Here is a 17977-nt window from a genome sequence, read left to right on the forward strand (position 1 = left end):
GTCTTCTATTCACCTCGGGTTTCATTGGTATTGTCAGACACCAAACCTTGGACAAGGGAAACACAAGGGTTGCGCTTGGTTTTGGGGCGCTCGGTTACAAATCACAGGCATGGAGACTCCGGTAGAGGAGTAAAGAGGGACGGATCTTTGGAGGTGGCGCTCTCTCTCCCATTTCCCTTCTCTTTATTTTTCCGGGGTTTCGCTGCCATGGCTTTCCGCGTTCCTCAACCCTTTTCCGTAACAACTAGGAACATGGCAGACAATCTTGCAGTCGACGGGAAAGATGTATGCCATAGTCGAGGGGTTCTTTTCGTTGTTCCAAGCCTAGCTTTGCTCGTGGAAGTCAAAGGGGGGTTGCGCCCGTGCCCATAGTGGGTTTCAGCGCCCCGGCCCTACTACCCCATACCTTCTGCACGTCCCTGTCGTTGCATCACACACTTTTTGTTCCCTTTTCGATGCTCAAAACCCTCAATCCGCCAAGAAACACAAGCACCGCTGTCGTGCTCGTTGGAAGTGCCGAACCCGGGGTTCGTGGATCCGGGCTGCAGATCCCCGGCCTTGGCAAGATGCGTGTGAGGAAGCCAAGAGTCGATCTGCCGATCCGGCAACGCAACAAGCCGGTTGCCGTCAGATGGGAAAGCAGGTGTGACGCCTAATTTGGCAAAAGCCCCATGTGTCAAAGGGATATTCTACTCTACGGGTAAATGACCCTGGCAATGTTCTTTATACACAACCACGTCAACCGGGGTTGGCTAATCTGGGGAGGTTTTGTTTCAAGTTCCTCTCTTGGTGTAACCGCGCGAGAGATCGGTCTGGACTGCTGGACCTTGCGGGGTAAGGTAGGTAGTGAGAACAATGAAACGAGTTCATCCGAAGTGGACGTCTCGGTTGAAACAAAGCCCAGCCTACACCAGAGGTCTACCATTTACACTGGTCCGGAAACCAGTGTACGGGTGTAGGACTCCCGTCTATTACCTCGATCGGAGCCGAGTCTCGAACTCTTTCCGATGCCATTGAATTTCGTTATCTCCTGACCACAACGCACCGGTGGGGTATAGGTACATGTACTAGCTTGCGTGCATCCCGTGCTATACAGCGAAGTAAACCTCCAGCTTGACTGACTCTACGTAATTCACCCAGCCAGGGAATCTCGCCTTTGCCCATACGGTCACCACGTCGCCGAGCTTTAGTTCGCGCACAAACTTCCCATCCGCCGTGGCCTTGCCGCGGCCCTCTTCGACGAGCCGGTCGGCAGCCTCGCCGTCTCGGTCCGGGTCGATGTTGTCATCGTAGGACCATACCACACGGTGGGTCCGAGCCTCGCTGGTGGCGGCCGCGTTGCATTGGATCTTAGTGTCTTCGCGTGGGAGAAGCGGGTGATTGAAGACGTGCTCTTGTTTATCCTGGTCCCACTCTACTTCCGGCAACACGGTTGACAGATCGTCCAACATCAGGGATGGCAGCTGGTGCCGTTCCGTCTGTTGCTCCATCGCCTCCGATTCTGTTGGGCCAGTTTTACACCAGCGCTCCAGCCCGACCTCGAACCACGTCCACGAGCCATGGTATGTGCCGCGATCCGCGTGCAACCCGCCCCAACCTTGGTCTCGACTGCGGATGGTGAAGATGATGCGGCGACACGGCCGTGCGAGCAGATGCACAGGCGATCTGACTAAGCGCTGGAAATCCTCGGCCATGAACTCGTCGCCGGCGGGCCGGGGCTTCAGCGGCTTCCTGTCAATGCGCGTACTGCCTGGTGTGATGCGAGAGCGTCGCCAATTACGTAGACCAAGAGGAGCGGAGCGAAGCTAGAGCCGGCGAGACGCCCACAATGTCAGCAATCGCCTTGAAGATGGCTAGCGCTACAAACTAGGGGGTGCCGACCAGGAACACGTTTTCTTCTTCCCCGTGGCGGGCCACCATGCCGGTGGATGCATCATATGGCAGTTCGGCCGTAGTGTGCGGCCAGTACTCGGCAAGATCAGTGATGATGTCGGCGAGCTCGGTGGGAAGAGCTAGTGCCTTGCTTAGCATGGCCTTGACCACAAGCACATCGGTGATGCTGGGCTCGTACGGAGGGGAGTTGGTATTCTGATCCGGGACACTCATGACTACGAGTCGGGAGAATAATCTCCACATTTGCCGCGGTGGTGAGAGCGCTGGGTGATTAAATGAGTCTCTAAAATAAGAAGAAGCATGTCTGTAGGCAGCAGTGCTTCGGGGTTTGGAGGTACTGTGGTGTTTGGGAGCTAGTGGGGATAAACGTCATTCAGTGATGTCAGCCCCACAATTGGTAACCAGGGGTCCAAAGAGACAAAATACATACACGCCCTGGGGTTTCTCCCTAATGCCAAGGCATCACGTGAAATGACGAATTGTGCTCCTTCCGCAAGTCGACCTCCGACAGTGGGAAAGTCTATACAATAAGTCGCCGGCGCCGGCAACGGCTGCCCGGCGTTTACAACTCTCTCCTCCATAACTACGATTGGGGAATTGGCGAATTGGCACGTTGCCGCTACTGCGCGGAGCACCGGATCATCAGTTGGACGTCTCACCTGCCGCAGCACAACTTTCCCTGGTCCGTTCGCCGGGCGCTTCGCGCGAAGGCAGCATGCAGTTTAGAAGCCAACTCGTAACTTCGAGTTTGCGACATGCTCCGGCGGTACTCTCCCGTTCGGGGTTTACACCTAGTTACCCGGTGAGACTCCTCTGCAATCATGCGCCCGTAACGGCGAAGACACGGCCGTCGTCAACGGCTGCGCCCGCGCCCGCGACCTCCCCCGTGTCTTCTCTGCCCTGGACCGCGCCGGCTACCCCAAGGGCCGGTCCACGCCGGCAAGCCGCCGCACAACCAATTTCCCGCCGCCATCTGCACGGACAAACCTCTCGACGCAGCGGCGCTCCATCAAACCCGGCTATCCAGTTTCCCTGCATCGACGCCCTCGAGAACCGCTCGGCGACGCTCCAGAAACAAGCCGCTTCGGCCCGCTCCGACGAGAGCGGCCCGGAGCCGTCGTACACGGTCGGCGCAACCCAGATATACCGCTGCAATGAGCCCCTCCTGCTCGACCACGGCGGCCTGCTGCACGAGTTCGATATCGCCTACGAGTCCTGGGGCCAGATAAACGCGGCCCGCTCTAATGTCATCCTCCTCCACACGGGCCTCTCCGCCTCGTCCCACGCCCACTCCACCCCGGAAAACCCGCAACCGGGCTGGTGGGAGAAGTTCATCGGGCCCGGCCTCGCCCTCGACACCAACAAATACCACGTCATCTGCACCAACGTCATTGGTGGGTGCTATGGCTCGACCGGCCCGTCCAGCATCGACCCGTCGGACGGCAAGCGGTACGCGACGCGCTTCCCGATCCTCACCATCCAGGACATGGTGCGCGCCCAGTTCCGCCTGCTCGACCACCTCGGCGTCGACAAGCTCCACGCCAGCGTCGGCTCCAGCATGGGCGGGATGCAGTCGCTCGCGGCCGGCGTGCTGTTCCCGTCGCGCGTCGGGCGCATCGTCTCCATCAGCGCCTGCGCCCGCAGCCACCCCTACAGCATCGCCATGCGCTACGTCCAGCGCCGCGCCATTCTCAACGACCCCAACTGGAACAGGGGCTTCTACTACGGCCGGGTGCCGCCGCACACGGGCATGAAGCTGGCGCGCGAGATCGCCACCATCACGTACCGCTCCGGGCCCGAGTGGGAGCAGCGCTTCGGCCGCCGCCGCGCCGACGCCGCCCAGCCGCCCGCCCTGTGCCCGGACTTCCTGGTCGAGACGTACCTCGACCACGCCGGCGAGAAGTTCTGCCTCACCTACGACCCCAACAGCCTCATCTACGTGAGCAAGGCCATGGACCTGTTCGACCTCGGCCGCGAGAACCAGCGCGCCACGGCCGCCCGCCGCGCCCGTGCCGAGGACGACCTCGCCGCCGCTGCCGCCTCCGACACCACCGTCGCCCCGCCCGCCTGCAACCTCACCCTCCCGGACAAGCCGTACGAGGAACAGCCCGAGTCCTCCCCCATGCTCTCCGCCCTCGACTCCGACTCCCCGGCCCCGCCGGCCGCGGGCGGGCCCCCCGCCGACCTCGTCGCCGGCCTGTCGCCGCTGTCGGACCACCCGGTGCTGGTCATGGGCGTGGCCAGCGACATCCTGTTCCCCGCCTGGCAGCAGCGCGAGGTGGCCGAGGCGCTGCGCCAGGCCGGGAACCGCAACGTGGCCCACTTTGAGCTGAGCGAGGAGCAGAGCCTGTTCGGCCACGACACCTTCCTGCTGGACGTCAAGAACGTTGGCGGCACGGTGCGGAACTTTTTGGAGTAAAGGGGGATGAAAGGAGGAGTACGGAGCGAGGGCGAGGATGGTTTTTGGATGATATGATAGGTATGGAGGCAATCGTGATTGATATCCCATGCCCGGGCTTCCCGTCGGTAAGTAATTGGGTGCATCTGGGTTTCTAGTAGCGAAAGTGGCATTTAGCACGCAATTGATCTATATTTCCATGGTCTTGGATGAATTCTACCTGTGTGATGTTTGTTCTGTTGAAAAATTAAAAATTAAAAATTTTTTTAAAAAAAATAATAAATAAAGGGGGCGTGATAGGCGCACAAAGACAGCAAATATGTTGTGAAGCCACCGACATGGGTAGATGTATATGCATGTGAAATGACTCCTCTTCGATGATGCTCTAGATTTATCTACAGGTTTCCCGTCTTCATAAAAATGTTCTGTCTCCCTAGACCCGTCATGAAAAGATGATCCAACCTCTCCCTAGCCAAACCCTAGGTAGATATGCCAGAATAATAAAGAACGCTGTATGGGATGCCATCTAGGTAGAAGCGCAGTGTTGTATGCAGGGTACACTCGATTGAGCAGAACCGCTACCGTCCCATCTCAGATAAACCCATTCCCAAAGGAGTCGACCATCCCCCGGCCATTCGCCGTACCCGGTCTTCGCACCTCGCGGATACTTGGGCCCCTCGCCATGCCGATGCCCATGAAAGCCGAAGGGTCATCGTCTCTGGGGACCAATCCCGGGAACTGCGAAATCAACCGCGGCGAGGCAGCGAGGCCAGAACCGCCGGGGCCGGCCGATGTGGAGGGCCGCCCGTCCAGCATCGACTGCCCAATGGGGGCTGACCTCAGCGGAGGCGTCCACAGGTCCGAAGTCGGGTCCCGTGACGCTGCATCCGGGGAGAAATCAAACTTAAGATTGAGCGGCGGTGGGACATTGGACCGCGTGAACTTCCCCGAAGCTTGCGTTGGGCTATGCGTCTGAGAAGGCTCCGAAGTTGGGGATAGGACTGGTCCTGTCTCAGCCGTCGGCGAGGACAATGGCCACGAGGTAGAGTCGGGAGTAGGCGGAGCGGCAATACCCGAGCCAAAGTCAAAATTGAAGCCCGTGTCAACGACCGGGCTCGGGCGGGATCGATCGGCAGCATCGAGCGTCGACGCAGGGCTCGGCTGGCTTAAGTCGCGCTTCCAGTTGGGATGGCGGAGTTGGGGCGTGTTGACGCGAGACGGCGGCGAGCTGTGGGAGCTGCTGATGTCCGTGACGCCGCCCGCTGAGCCCGGCACCGGCGTCCCGCCACGGGGTTTGGAAGCTAGATGAGTCGTAGATATCCCGTATTCCTCTAACCCCGGACGGCGTGGTCCCGGCCCGCGCCGAAGCGGGGCTCGGAAAGGGCTCTGTGGCCGAGGAGCGGACGCAGCAGGAGCGAGAGGAGGAGGAACGTACAGCGGCGCTGGCTGGATGGACAGAATCGGACCGTCATCATCCTCGTCATCGTCTTTGATGCCGTCACTGTAGATGCTGCTGCTTGCGCTGGCTCTGTTTGCGTCTTGCACTTGCGCTTTCTGTGCCTGATGTGCGTGCTGCTGGTTGATGAGTGACTTTTCTAGCTCCTCGATCTTCATTGATAGGCTGTGCTGCCGAGGCGTGTTCATGGTCAACGCATCGCGCTTAGCCGCAACGTCTTGTATGATGGGCCGCGAGAACAATTCGATCGTCTCTTCGTCGAGCGACGACCTGGAAATTGATCCCGCAGGAGATGTCAGAGTGGACAGCAGCGGCTCCGTCCTTGACCGTTCCGGGACCGGAGTGCCACGCCCGTTGCCGGCAAAGACTTGGGGCTGTGGGTTGAACCCGGTAGCACGAGACCCACTAGGAGGAGGTCCTCTAGGTCCGGGGCTCTGTGTGCGATCCGCGCCAATGCCAAAAGCCTTCGGCGCGGGGCTTTGTGACCGAGCCGCATCCGAGCCGGGCCCACGCGGGCCAGAGGGAGGGAGGACAGCCGGTCCAGGAGGACGGACAGTATTGGGCGGCCCGTGGGAACCGGGGTCGCGATTGCCGGGGTCGCGATTGCCAGGATCGCGAGGACCGGCGCTGTAGGGCGAGTATCCTTGGGGACTAGGGCCGTTGGAAGGGGATTGAGGTGCGGAAGAACCTGGGGGGCGGTAGGGACGATAAGTCTGAGGCGGAGGGCAGTTTGACCGGATCGCCGGTCCTGGGCCGGGTCCAAACTCGATTGTGCCAGGGTTACCTAGCTGAGGGCCGCGCAGATTATGAGTGTCAACAGAAGGACCCAGGGGACCCTGGCTGGGCGGCCCGTGACCTGGCGGTTGCGGAAGGCATTGAGTAGGGGGCCCCGTCGGAGGAGGTCCTTGATGGAGAGCAGATCTGGCTGGCCAATTTAGCCCATTCGCGCCATTCGGGCCCCGTAGCCCGTTACGGCTGCCGGGCCTCTGCTCAACATTGCCTCGGAATACCGGCCCTTCCAGACTCGGACCGTTCGTTGGCTTTGGTTGCGGCTCGAGCGGCGGCTGTAGAGGAGTCATCTTTGCCAGTATGCTCTCGGTCGACTTCTGTCTCTCCAGCCTCTCCATTTCCAATCTAGCTGTTTCCCTTTGCTTCTCCAGCTCTCTCTCTCTCTCCTTTGCCTCCTTCGCCTCCCGCTCCTGCTGTTTGACTGACGTCATGACCGCGTCGACCATGTCGTCGGCTTCTTCCCCAAACACCGATCCCGTTTCCGCATTCTCGGTCGTCGGTGTCGGAGGGAGCTGCATCGCGGATTGCGCCAGCGCCGACTTTGGTGTGGGTGGTCCAGAAGGCGTGGGCCTCATGAAGTGGACATCCAATGGATTCACCCATGGCTTAGCCTTATTCGGTGTGCCTGGTCGAGATCCAAATCCGGGTCCAGGAGCTGCGAGGCTCGCCGAGGATCCATTCACCGCACCGAACCGCGTCCGCAGGTTCAGATCCGAAGCGTGCGGCTTGACCTGGAGGCTTGCCTGACTACCCGTGCGACCGTGTCCGACGCTTAGATCGAACATGCTTGCGGCGGCGAGGTTGTGGGTGTCGTGGAGGGCGTATAGAGACCTGCCGGCACACGGCTGGGGGGTGCCAGCTCGTGACACGGACCGGATGCTGCCATTGACGACGCCGGTCTGGTGGACGCCTTTCCCAAAGAACTGGCCCTCTCCCAGTGCGTTCTGGTCTATCCGCTTCTGCTGCAGCAGCTCCTTCTCCTGAGCGGGTTTGCCATCGGGCTTTCTGTGACATCAGCGGTTCGCGAGGGTCCGGTTTGGCGATGCGCTCGAAGAGCCACTCACTTTTTCTTGTCTCCAAATTTGAGGCCGAAGAACGAAACCATTATGAGCGAGTGACTACGATTAGGCTAAAGACATTACTGCCCGGCGTCGTCAGCATCGAACCGGGAAACAGCTCTTCGTGCGGCTGACATTTAAACTTGGGGGGTTTTTTCAGTCCAGTTATGGCTGATGTAGTTTGACGATGCCCGCCGTTGCGGATGGTGTTGCAGCAACGCTCCCCTCAACCAAGAGCAACTAGAACAAGCAGGCCATCTCAGACCTCTTGATGCTTGCGAATGTGACCAGGTCGGGTACCCAGGGCTGGCAGGGCCACAGGGGTCGTTGGGCGGAGCGAGAGCTGTGCGCCGAATGCAAAAGGGGGTCGGTGTGGGGTGCGTCAAGCAGGCGCTTTGATGTCTTTCTGGCGGTGAAAAAAAGTCGAGAGCCGAGAACTGAAAACGAGGCAAGAGATTGACAGAAATTGGTAAAAGAGCGACGGGGGCAAGCGAAGAGACGGCGAGCGAACGGCAATGGCGGCACTCGACGGCAAGCAGAGACGGGCGAGCAAAACAGTCACAAAAAAAATTAAAAGAGCGGGAGGGACAGCTAAGAGAGGGAAGAGAGAGAGACGGCTCGTATCTTTTGGAGAAATCAGGAATTGGAGCTACGCGCTTGTGGAGATGATTCGCGTAGGGGCGGGTTAGCGCAGGTTCCAGCGGGCTAGGGCACCTGGTTCCTCTCGGCCTCCAAACCGCTTCGTCTATTCGAATTCGCCGAGTTGGTGAGCAGCGAGTGGGTGCCCAGTCAAATTGATTTCTGGAAAGGACATGATCGGGGTTGGGGCCGCCAGATCCATGAGCATGACGTTTCCCGCGTCCGCTAAGGTAGTGATAATGGGCGAGGCTTGCATTACGCCGAAAAGGGGCAAGGGTTCAACCGGAGCCACTGAACTAAGCAACAAGAGCCACGGACAACCAGATTGGGCCAACGATCTCGGCGCATGGCGGCGGCAAGGCGCACCGGGGGCACTGACACACGCTTAAATCTTTAATGATCTCTTTCTTCCAAGTTCCGATGCGCGTTCCGGCGCGTGTTGCCGACGGTGGAACCCCTCCTGCGGTTGAGGAAGCGGGGGACAATCACAATCAGCCCCCGTCGATCGTCTTGGGCAGCGTTTCGCGTTGCGCAGTCAAGATGGTGCAGCGTTGACAGGCACACGCTGCACGCTGACGCAGGATTCTTTCCGAGCAACAACGGCCGGCATTTGGGGTTCAGCTGTCGACCTACTTGCAGAGTTAGTGATCGATAGTTTGGTGAGGCTGTCTGGGGCGATGCATGTGGTCTGTGCCGTCAGTTTTCCACGCTGCAGTGCTGCTTTGCCCCTTGCAGATTGCATCATGCTTCCCAGAAATTGCCAACGGGGGGTCCCAATCCGGGGTGGCCCGTGGTGATGGCTGCTACACTAGATCACCTGAGGTAATGCCACGAGTCTGTTGAAGCGCCGGTTCTTCATAACTAGACCGTCTGTTGTGGCCGTGTGCGACTATCAATACGTTCATCTCGACTTCGCACCATTGCCGTCGTCTGTGGATTAGGAGAACTTCAGCTAGGGCTCCCTGGCATCCATGCCGCGGTACCGAACAGTTGGGCAACTCCACTTGGCGGGTTGCGATCTCGAAATAGGTCTCGTTTTCCGCATCCAGAAGACGCTTAAATGCCTTAGTTTATTACGCTCTAAGCATGCCCGATAATCGAACCCACCCAACAAATGGTATCTATCCGCTCTATAACGATTTATCCAGAAACCTCAAACTCTATCAGTGAATGCATGCAACTATTGATCTAATGAGGAATATGTGAGCCCCAAGCTCGCGCAGCCATCGACGGCCAACCCAGGGCACAAGCGCCAGAGGCAGAGACAATCCTGAATCATACCACCCTCTTCGGTTGAAGAAGGGAGAGGGATCGAGGTTGCCGGCCCTCCGTCACCCCCTCGGCGTTGAGTCCGGCGTTTCCCACAGTTTTTGCCCATCACCCGAAAGCCAGCCCCTTCAACATGAAGGCGCAACTGGTGGCCGGCGCCCGTTTGGCAACCGAAACGCCCAGAGTATGGTCGTAGAGATCATGAAAAACAACCCAGCCGTGATGAAGGGTAGGCCGATCCATGGCCCGCCCAAATTCAGCCCCACACTGAGACTTTTCGCCAGCAGGGGGCCGGCGACAGCCAGGCCCACCATCTCCATGAGGCCGACGAGCGTGTTGACAGTGCCGACATGGCGCTCCTCAACGAGTGCATTGAGAAGGGACCGGACGAGCGACGATATGCCTGACCCGAGGGCGAACCATACTAGCCCAAACGAAAAGAACAAGCCGTTTGCCGCGGCGGCAATGATCAGACTGCCCACAATATGCGCGATGCCCGACCATCGCGCGAGCCAGAGGTCCTTAGCAGCGCCCGAGATTCCAAGCCGCTGAAGACAGAGCCAGCGTGCGACTGGCAGCACGACAAGGAGTGTGACCAGACTCCCTCCACCGTGGATCGACAAGACCATGGACGCCCTGCTCCACGTCCATCCGTACCGATCCGTCGCATACTGAAGTAGCAGCTCCCCGACGAAACGCCCCAGGATGACAAAGACGAGCGACAGCATCAAGACGGCCAGGTTCTTGTTGGCGAAGACAAACTCCCACACCTCGGCCAAGCCCTTCCGCGCCTTGCGCCAGAGCTTGCCCCCCTGAGGATCCCCATCCCCAAGCCCATTCCCATCCTGATCGCTCGATGCCTGCTTCCGGTCGTGGACGTGCACCGTTTCGGGAACGGCCAGGACGGCAAGGTTTGCGAGAATGAGCGAAGCTAAGGCAACAATGAGCGGGATCCACGGGTCCCGGACCATCATGACGCCCGCCAGAGGGCCGGCAACCATCTGGGCGGCGAGGAAGACGGCAGCGAGCCGCAAGAAGACCGTCGCGCGCTCATCGACGGCAACGACGTCGGCGACGAGAGTATAAAGCATAGCCACGCAGACGGCACCACCGCCGCCCACCCTACCACGCTGTTAGCAATCACCCCCCTGGAAGAGCCCCCCACCTCCCCGGAGCAAAGACGATCAAACTCACAGCTGAAAAGCCGACGCGAACCACACCGCCCGCAACGGCACCACCTCGGAAAAGCAGTACACCACGTACGTAAACGCCGTCCCCACCCATATGCCCAACAAGCTCAAGCCCAGCACCCCCTTCCTCCCCCACCGGTCCGACAGGATACCGTACGGCACCGCCCCGACGATGCCGGGGATGCACTCAAACGTCGACGCCCACCCGCGCAGCATGGCCAGGTAGCCCTGCACATCGGGGGTCTTGCAGGCCGGGTCGTCGGTGAGGACGATGCCGCCGGCGAAGCGGCTCGTCGCGGCGGCCAGCGTCCCGAAGCCGGGGCCGGGGCCGAGGCCGGGGGGGAAGACCTCGGGGTGCATCTGCCGGCAGATGATGCTCTCCATGATGGCGTTGGCGGGGGGCACGACCATGCCCACGCCGAGCTCGACGAGGAAGACGATTGCGAAGGCGAGGAGGGTCACGCGAGGGCGGAGGACGGCACGGAGGTGAGCGACGGGATCGGGGCCGGCGCTGCTGCCATCATCATCATCATCGTCAATGTCGCCGTCATTGCTGGCACTGTCTTGAGGGGCCAGGAGCGTATGGAGTGCTGGTAGTCTGGCGGGGGCGGTTGTCGTCGGCGTGGGAATGCCGGCAAGCAGGGGGGTCCGCTCCGTCTCCGTGTCCGTTTCCGTGTTTATGGGGTTGACGGAGCAGCCAGTGGCTGAGCGGGCCATGGCGGCGTGGCGGCGGGGTTGACAGATGGGAGAGTGTTAAACTCGGTGTTTGTTCAGCGATCTCAGACCCTGTACCATGGGAAATTGTGCAATTGAAGATCAAAAAACGTAAAGCAAAGCAAATCGTCACGTTAGTGGAAAAGTAGAAGTGAAATGAAAGCTTCAATGGTGTGGTAGATTAAGTAGATGACGCGGACCACAATGCGGATGCGAGGCCTCGCCAACTACATAAGACCGTTGCCCAGATAGGCAGCTGGGAGATGGCGGTGCCTGGGCCATTTCCCGTGGCAGTTTCGAGTTTCAAGTTTGCTCCCCTACGAATCCGGGTGTCGTGGCGCGTTTGTCAAGCCGCGGCCCGGTTGCGGCCCAGCCCTGCGGGGAATCCATTAAGGAACAGATGGTTGGATTCTCTCCCGCGGGAATCCCGGCTGAGATCTGGGGTATCACCCGCGTCTCGAACAGGATAGCCTAGCTGCCCGTTTTAACATCTTCCAAGGGGGATGCAATCGGGCTGAGTTGATTCGTGCACATGTCAAGGTCGTAGCGGAGCCTGTCGGCGAGAGCCCATTAGTTCGCACAAGATTGCGCCTGCCGGCTGTTGGCGACTACATCGTTTGATTGTGAAGCTTCCACAGCCGGCCGGACATGCGCGGGCGACCGTATGACCGTGGCCGAGGAAAGTAAAAAGGTTCGCCCCAGCTATCTCGGCATCGAGAGGTTGCTACGACGACGTTTCGGATGATTCAGAATCCGTTGGGGTCCCCATCAGAGACATCACGGAGCCAGCGCATCACACAGGGGAGGATGCGGGTGAGCTGGCGAACCAGGCCACCGGCAACCGTCCGATTAGCGGACAGCCCCACCACCGGCGCCATGTGGTCCAGCGGGTCGTCGCCAACATTCGGCGTCCACTCAGCGGCCGAACAAAGCAGATCAGCAGGGTGCCATCTCGGCCGGAGCTGCAAGAAAATTGTTGCCGCAAACAATGACTTACACAGTGGCACCATCTTACACAAAATATCTCCAACGAGAAAATATGCAGGAAAGAATGTCTGAAGGCGAAGCCAGAGTCATATCTACCGAACCCCTCGTAAGTCACTCTCCCGGCAGCCAGATGTAGGCACCTAGCAGAACAGAATGGAATACCAACCTTTGGGATAGCTTCAGAGCGAGGCGGTGTGGACAAAATTGGTCAAGTAAGTCGCAGTCGTAGAGGCCCATCTCAAGACGGCGACGGTATGACAAACCCGATCCTGACGACCGACAAGAAAGACGTACAAAGACCCCAATGGTGTCACACGGACCTGGGAGTCTGCTGAGCGGACCACTCGGCCGAAAGGGTGCGATATTGACGGTGTAGGCATCGTTGCCATCCTGGAGAAGGAGACCGGTATTTCCTCCGCCAATTGCTCCTGTGCGGACCTGAGAAACCAATAATGTCGCCACAGGTCCCGAGATCGTCCTGCAAAAGCAGTATCGCCCGCCGGTAGACCAGATCGTCATCGAGCTCCCTGCAGGCTTGATTGACGAGGGCGAGACGGCCGAGCAAGCGGCGATCCGAGAACTCAAAGAGGAGACCGGCTATGTCGCCGACGTTCTAGAGACTTCGCCCGTAATGTTCAATGGCTAGTCCTCCCGTGGTATTATCCCGTCCCTTTCCCCTTTTCTGACATATCCTGCAGATCCCGGCTTCTGCAATACGAATCTCCGCATGGTCCACGTCAGCGTCGACATGAGTCTTCCCGAGAACCAAGACCTAAAGCCCGAGCTTGAAGAAAACGAGTTTATCGAGGTCTTCCTGGTCAAGCTGGACTCATTGTGGCAAGAGTGCATCAAGCTCGAAGCCGAAGGCTACGCCATCGACGCGCGGATAGCCAACCTTGCCGAGGGCATCGAGATTGCCAAGAAGTTTAAGCTTTAGAGGGCACTAGACAATTAGATATTAATCATGATGGGAGGCATTAATCACGATGCGGAATATGATGATGCGCTGGGATAGAGAAAAGATCAGGGGGAGAAGAGCAGAAAGCACTGTAGAATGACCATACGATAGAATGAATAAAAGCCAACCTACCTCATACCTTTCTCATACCTTTCTCATACCTTTCTCATACTTTTCCCTCCCTCCGCAAGCCCTCCCATAACGCCACCGCAGCAAGGCTCTTCGCATCCCTCGCCCCTTCCTTCCAAAGATCCCTCATCTTCGCTAGCTTTAAGGTGATCCTCTCCCCATGCTCCCTCAACCCCGTCAGTCTCCCCGTCCACTCGCCCAACTGTTCCCTCGGCACCCTCCGCTCATGCATATAAATCGGAATGTACTCGTCGCATCCCCCAGGGGAGGGGTATACCGCGTTGGGCAGATTCCCATCGCCTCTAGCACCAGAACTAGCACCGCCACCGCCTTCCCCAGCAGCCAACTCACTCAAACAAACCAGCTCCGATGCCGGTATCTCCACCCCAAGTTCCTCATGGATCTCCTTCGCCGCTTGCCCCACAAAATCCCCCGCCTCGTCCACCATCCCAGCAGGCAGCTCGACGAACTCCAGGCTGCCCGCCGCGATGCGCGGCTGGACGGTTAGCACCACGTACCGCTCGTCGTTGTCCTTATCACTGGGGTCGATGTCGTCGGGTATGAGCATGACCAGCATTGCGACCGACGGGCCGCGGAGGAAGACGGCTCCCGGCAGCGTCTCGCCTTGGGCGTTGGAGATGGAAGTCGTGAGTTTCAGGAAGCCCAGGCGCGAGTCATGGCCGCCGCCGAAGAGGTCGTAGGACTGGACTGTGATGGAGCGAAGGGTGTAGGGGGAAGGGTTGAACGGGTGAGAGGGGCTGGTAGACTGGAGGGAGAGAGAGGTCTGGAGGGTTGAGAGCCATGACTTTTTGTTGGGATATTAGGAGTTAGTGCGATGGTCGAAGCAGATTAGATAGGGCGTAGCTAACGGTGAATGGGTGGAAGTTAAGGACTTTGTCTTGCGAGAGGCCGGCAGGCAGTGTGATGGAGATGTCGTAATCTGGATGCTGAAAGGTGGTCGACATTTTGCGGGCGGGTTGGAGATGCATGGGCAGTCGGGAAAGGAGAGGTGACGATGCCCAGGCGCGGAAAATGGCTGATCTGCTCTGATAGATGGTTGCAAGAATGATTGGCATTGCGCAAAGAGTCAGGAGCCAACCCCTCATCCCGGCGGATTGCGAGGCGTTCTCGGGTTGGCTTTGGGCAGTTGAGAGGATGCACCGGTGGAGGTTCACAATCCATCCAATTGGCCTGACGTCGAAAGCTCCCGCTGGGTTGGCGTTCTGCCCGGACCTTCGGGAACTAACCCTCCCCGCCCGCGGGCGCTAGAAGGCCAGCTGCTCCAGTGGGCAAGCTACTAACACTTGGCGCATGATTGAGCGGGAACAATGCAGCTTCCATTGTCCTCTCTCCACACCAAACACTTCTGTAAGGTACATCGCTTGGCATCGAGGCCGTCTCCATAATGACGTTTAAGATACGGTGATATTCAATGACGTCAGACGGACGTCCAATAACTTAAAAGGTGGTTTCTTCTCTGAATAGGAGTTTTACAAACTCAACAATAGCAACCTATTTGAACAACTCTGATCTAACTCAAATTAGTCAAATATCACCAAGCTCAGAATCAACTATCAAGCGCCCAACATGCCTCGTCAAGGAGATGGAACGTCCGACAACGCTGTCGACGCTGGTCATAACATCATCCACGGTGCCGGTCAAGAAACGGTATGTATTAGTAATCAGAGCTAGCTCACATGAGACGACAGGCTAACGAGGCCCTCTCAGACGACTCGTGTCGGCCGTGCAGACAAGACGGCGCCAATGCCGGAGTATGAGAAGGGTGCCGGACTAGAAAATACCAACGCGAGCGGGGGACAGAGTCAAGGCATCGCATCAGGTCCGAACAAGGGGCAAGGCGGCAGAGGCAGTACAAACTAAGGCCACATACGATGATTTGTACCATTATAATATACTAGGGGCGAATCCCAACAGCCCAATGAATGAGAGCACGTATAGTTCTCTGTTCAAGATGTCCATCTGTTTCTATCTTACAACCTGAGTCTTTCCCTCCATATCGGAAACAATCCATGCATAGTACCCCATGATTACAAAGTACCTATTAGGAGACGCCTACTGCTTCTCCCTCTAATTTGGGATTGTACATTAGAGAAACCTTGTCGTCAAACTAAGGTAAGAACCGGGCGCTGAATGTGCTTTGAGCATCCGACCTCGTCTCCCTTCCATTTATTAAGTAACGCGCTCAGCTACGGTATAGTTAAACGAACGGTCCGTCCAGAGTAACTCTGCTTCGCCGGCCTCATGGAGAAAAGGAGACCGAGAACCCGAACACTATCTTTGGGTCGTCTCGTCACGACTACGCTCTGTCGGCCAATGATCACTGACACAATGATATGTGAGCACCTAGATTGATGGCTATAGTAACGTCCAAGTTGAAGTGCCGGCAGTGGCAAAAATGGATGTATCCCGTTGGCGTGACCGGGCCCAACATAGGTGCCATGCGCTTGGCTTTGCAAAGCCAAAAAGGGAAACAAGAAGATAGGGATAGGAGAAGCATGGTAATGAAGTCCCGGTGGGTAAGCACACGTTTATTCTTCCCCTGGCTCTTGCTATACATCCTCCACAGATCAGTCTAATCGACACCGTGATCAATCCGTGTTGCCACTCCCATCCCTCAAAGCTCCAAGCCAGCCAGATTTATGTGGCAGACCCGACAGGCCGCCATCGCCGATAAGACAACAAGTATATACACGTGCCATAAGCAGCAGCCACCGAACCCATGTCTCACTTCCCATCTGAAACACAATATGCGTCCGAGGCCGCGATGATCATTACAGTCACCAAATCGATGATGGCGGCGTACAACTGGCGGTTGTACAAGTTTTGGGCTGTTCTGGTAGGTTCTCGATACAGCTCCCACATCATCTCACCGCGGAGCATGGGGAGTGTCTTGCCTTCGTTCAGACTCTTCATAACGAAGTCGCTGGCTAACTCGGCAAAGTTGGCCTCCCGAATCATGGTGCCTGTCAAGATTAGAATGGCCATCATCGGAACGAAATGGGCTGTGGCTACGTACAATCGGAGTACCCATCATAATCAGAGTCATTATGGTCCTGGGTGGCGGAAGTTTGAGGGTCCGTCTTGGGCATTTTGTCCCCAGCGATCGTGTAAGCGTGAGAAAGAGAAGTTTGCGGTCGGGAATCAAAGATGTCTTAAGGTCGTTGTGTGGGTGGGTGTTTGAGTGGTAAAGCTGACCGCGGCCAAAGAATAGGTGGGATGGTTAGACGTCCAGTAATATGAAGAAATTGTATGGTCGCTTCAAGGGCATAAATACTGGCCAGGAACTCGTGATAAACACGTGATGGACAACAAGTGAATGACTTGGCCAGTTCAATTCACCAGCAACGGCTTGATCCGTGAATTTGCTTTCAATCGCTGTTTACCGAACAACACGCGGCAACAATGACGCAGGCCAGCCATCAAGATTGGCCTGGTTCGTGATCAACTTGACACACAGCCCCCCCCCCCCCCCCCTAAGCTCTCATAACGCGTCTAGCGCGTCTACATTCCCAACGCACCTTCCCGGTGTATCACGGCGCAAGGGTAGACATATAATAATCAATCATGATCTCCCTTTCCTTTTTATAAACCATTAGACTTTGAGAGCAAACCAGTGTATTCCAATTTAGACCAGCAGAGGTCTGAAGCTTTTCAGCCAGAGGACACCCAAGATCTCCATGCCAAACATTATCTATACATCCAAGGGTTGATCTGTCCTAGCCTCTTTTCTTCCTAGTTCTCGTCACAGACTCGGAGAAAGTGGCAACAGACTACTAGTAGCACCCTTGCTCGTGTTCCAGACTCCAATCCAAATATTCAGGGGACTTGACCCCTAACAATCGGACATTTATGGTCTCTGTCATTGGGAAAACGCACCACGAAACAAGCGCAGGATGAGATTCGAATTCCCGTCGAGATGATAAGGCTCGATGACAGCACAAGAAAAACAAACAGCTGATGATGTTTGTCCGAATCTGTAACGGAACATCCCTACCTTATCAAATTACCATTTTCGGCATTGCACGCCCTAGAGACTCCTTGGATCTTATGAGTCGTTTCCGTTGACGGGTTGACCTGACTACCTTACTAGACTAACATACCTTCTGAAGTGGAGTAATTAAGGTGAATTCTATGAGCAAAAGAGTAGTGGAAGGAGAATTTAGCAAAAGTAATGGGGGTCTGGCCGGGGATTGAACCCGGGACCTCTCGCAACAGCAGCTGTAGGGTTATCCCTAAGCGAGAATCATACCACTAGACCACCAGACCAATGAGATTGTTAAATCTAATAATAATTAATTGAGCTAGTACATGCCATCCTCATCCGCTACACAAATACCCAACGTCTGATCCTTCCAAACTTGCTGCGATAACGTACCATTGCACATTTATATTGAGTTTATTGTTTCTTCTTGCATTTTTCTGTCTAGTAATAGCTTGTAGAACCTTGAGATGAGATAACTGTGCTGTCGTACTAAC

General features: G+C 57.1%; 8 protein-coding genes and 1 non-coding gene across 9 annotated transcripts; 3 read left to right on the plus strand and 6 right to left on the minus strand.

The window, feature by feature from the left end:
• Nucleotides 1–1088: 1088 nt before the first annotated feature.
• On the minus strand, nt 1089–2106 carry MFIFM68171_01766 (uncharacterized protein; the record flags this gene model as incomplete). The annotated part of the gene is made up of 2 exons (XM_071057188.1): nt 1089–1805; nt 1882–2106. The coding sequence occupies 2 exons, from the start codon at nt 2104–2106 to the stop codon at nt 1089–1091; spliced, it is 942 nt and encodes a 313-aa protein (XP_070913289.1).
• A 502-nt stretch (nt 2107–2608) lies between these two features.
• On the plus strand, nt 2609–4312 carry cys2 (Serine O-succinyltransferase; the record flags this gene model as incomplete). The annotated part of the gene is made up of 1 exon (XM_071057189.1): nt 2609–4312. The coding sequence occupies one exon, from the start codon at nt 2609–2611 to the stop codon at nt 4310–4312; it is 1704 nt and encodes a 567-aa protein (XP_070913290.1).
• A 570-nt stretch (nt 4313–4882) lies between these two features.
• Nucleotides 4883–7641, minus strand: MFIFM68171_01768 (uncharacterized protein; the record flags this gene model as incomplete). Its single annotated transcript, XM_071057190.1, has 2 exons — nt 4883–7541; nt 7601–7641. 2 exons carry the CDS (start codon nt 7639–7641, stop codon nt 4883–4885), a joined length of 2700 nt encoding a protein of 899 aa, XP_070913291.1.
• A 1989-nt stretch (nt 7642–9630) lies between these two features.
• Nucleotides 9631–11409, minus strand: MFIFM68171_01769 (uncharacterized protein; the record flags this gene model as incomplete). Its single annotated transcript, XM_071057191.1, has 2 exons — nt 9631–10624; nt 10697–11409. 2 exons carry the CDS (start codon nt 11407–11409, stop codon nt 9631–9633), a joined length of 1707 nt encoding a protein of 568 aa, XP_070913292.1.
• Nucleotides 11410–12457: 1048 nt separating this feature from the next.
• On the plus strand, nt 12458–13330 carry YSA1 (ADP-ribose diphosphatase; the record flags this gene model as incomplete). Its single annotated transcript, XM_071057192.1, has 5 exons — nt 12458–12499; nt 12571–12605; nt 12678–12799; nt 12858–13034; nt 13092–13330. 5 exons carry the CDS (start codon nt 12458–12460, stop codon nt 13328–13330), a joined length of 615 nt encoding a protein of 204 aa, XP_070913293.1.
• Nucleotides 13331–13517: 187 nt separating this feature from the next.
• Nucleotides 13518–14445, minus strand: MFIFM68171_01771 (uncharacterized protein; the record flags this gene model as incomplete). Its single annotated transcript, XM_071057193.1, has 2 exons — nt 13518–14285; nt 14350–14445. 2 exons carry the CDS (start codon nt 14443–14445, stop codon nt 13518–13520), a joined length of 864 nt encoding a protein of 287 aa, XP_070913294.1.
• A 622-nt stretch (nt 14446–15067) lies between these two features.
• MFIFM68171_01772 (uncharacterized protein) lies at nt 15068–15361 on the plus strand (the record flags this gene model as incomplete). The annotated part of the gene is made up of 2 exons (XM_071057194.1): nt 15068–15148; nt 15209–15361. The coding sequence occupies 2 exons, from the start codon at nt 15068–15070 to the stop codon at nt 15359–15361; spliced, it is 234 nt and encodes a 77-aa protein (XP_070913295.1).
• An 864-nt stretch (nt 15362–16225) lies between these two features.
• On the minus strand, nt 16226–16590 carry MFIFM68171_01773 (uncharacterized protein; the record flags this gene model as incomplete). Its single annotated transcript, XM_071057195.1, has 2 exons — nt 16226–16464; nt 16518–16590. The coding sequence occupies 2 exons, from the start codon at nt 16588–16590 to the stop codon at nt 16226–16228; spliced, it is 312 nt and encodes a 103-aa protein (XP_070913296.1).
• Nucleotides 16591–17676: 1086 nt separating this feature from the next.
• Nucleotides 17677–17767, minus strand: MFIFM68171_t24. The gene is given in 2 exon segments: nt 17677–17712; nt 17732–17767. It is a non-coding gene; the product is annotated as a tRNA-Pro (tRNA).
• Nucleotides 17768–17977: the final 210 nt, after the last annotated feature.

The sequence above is a fragment of the Madurella fahalii genome, assembly GCF_045866475.1.
Source record: "Madurella fahalii IFM 68171 DNA, scaffold_1, whole genome shotgun sequence".
Lineage (NCBI taxonomy): Eukaryota > Fungi > Ascomycota > Sordariomycetes > Sordariales > Madurella > Madurella fahalii.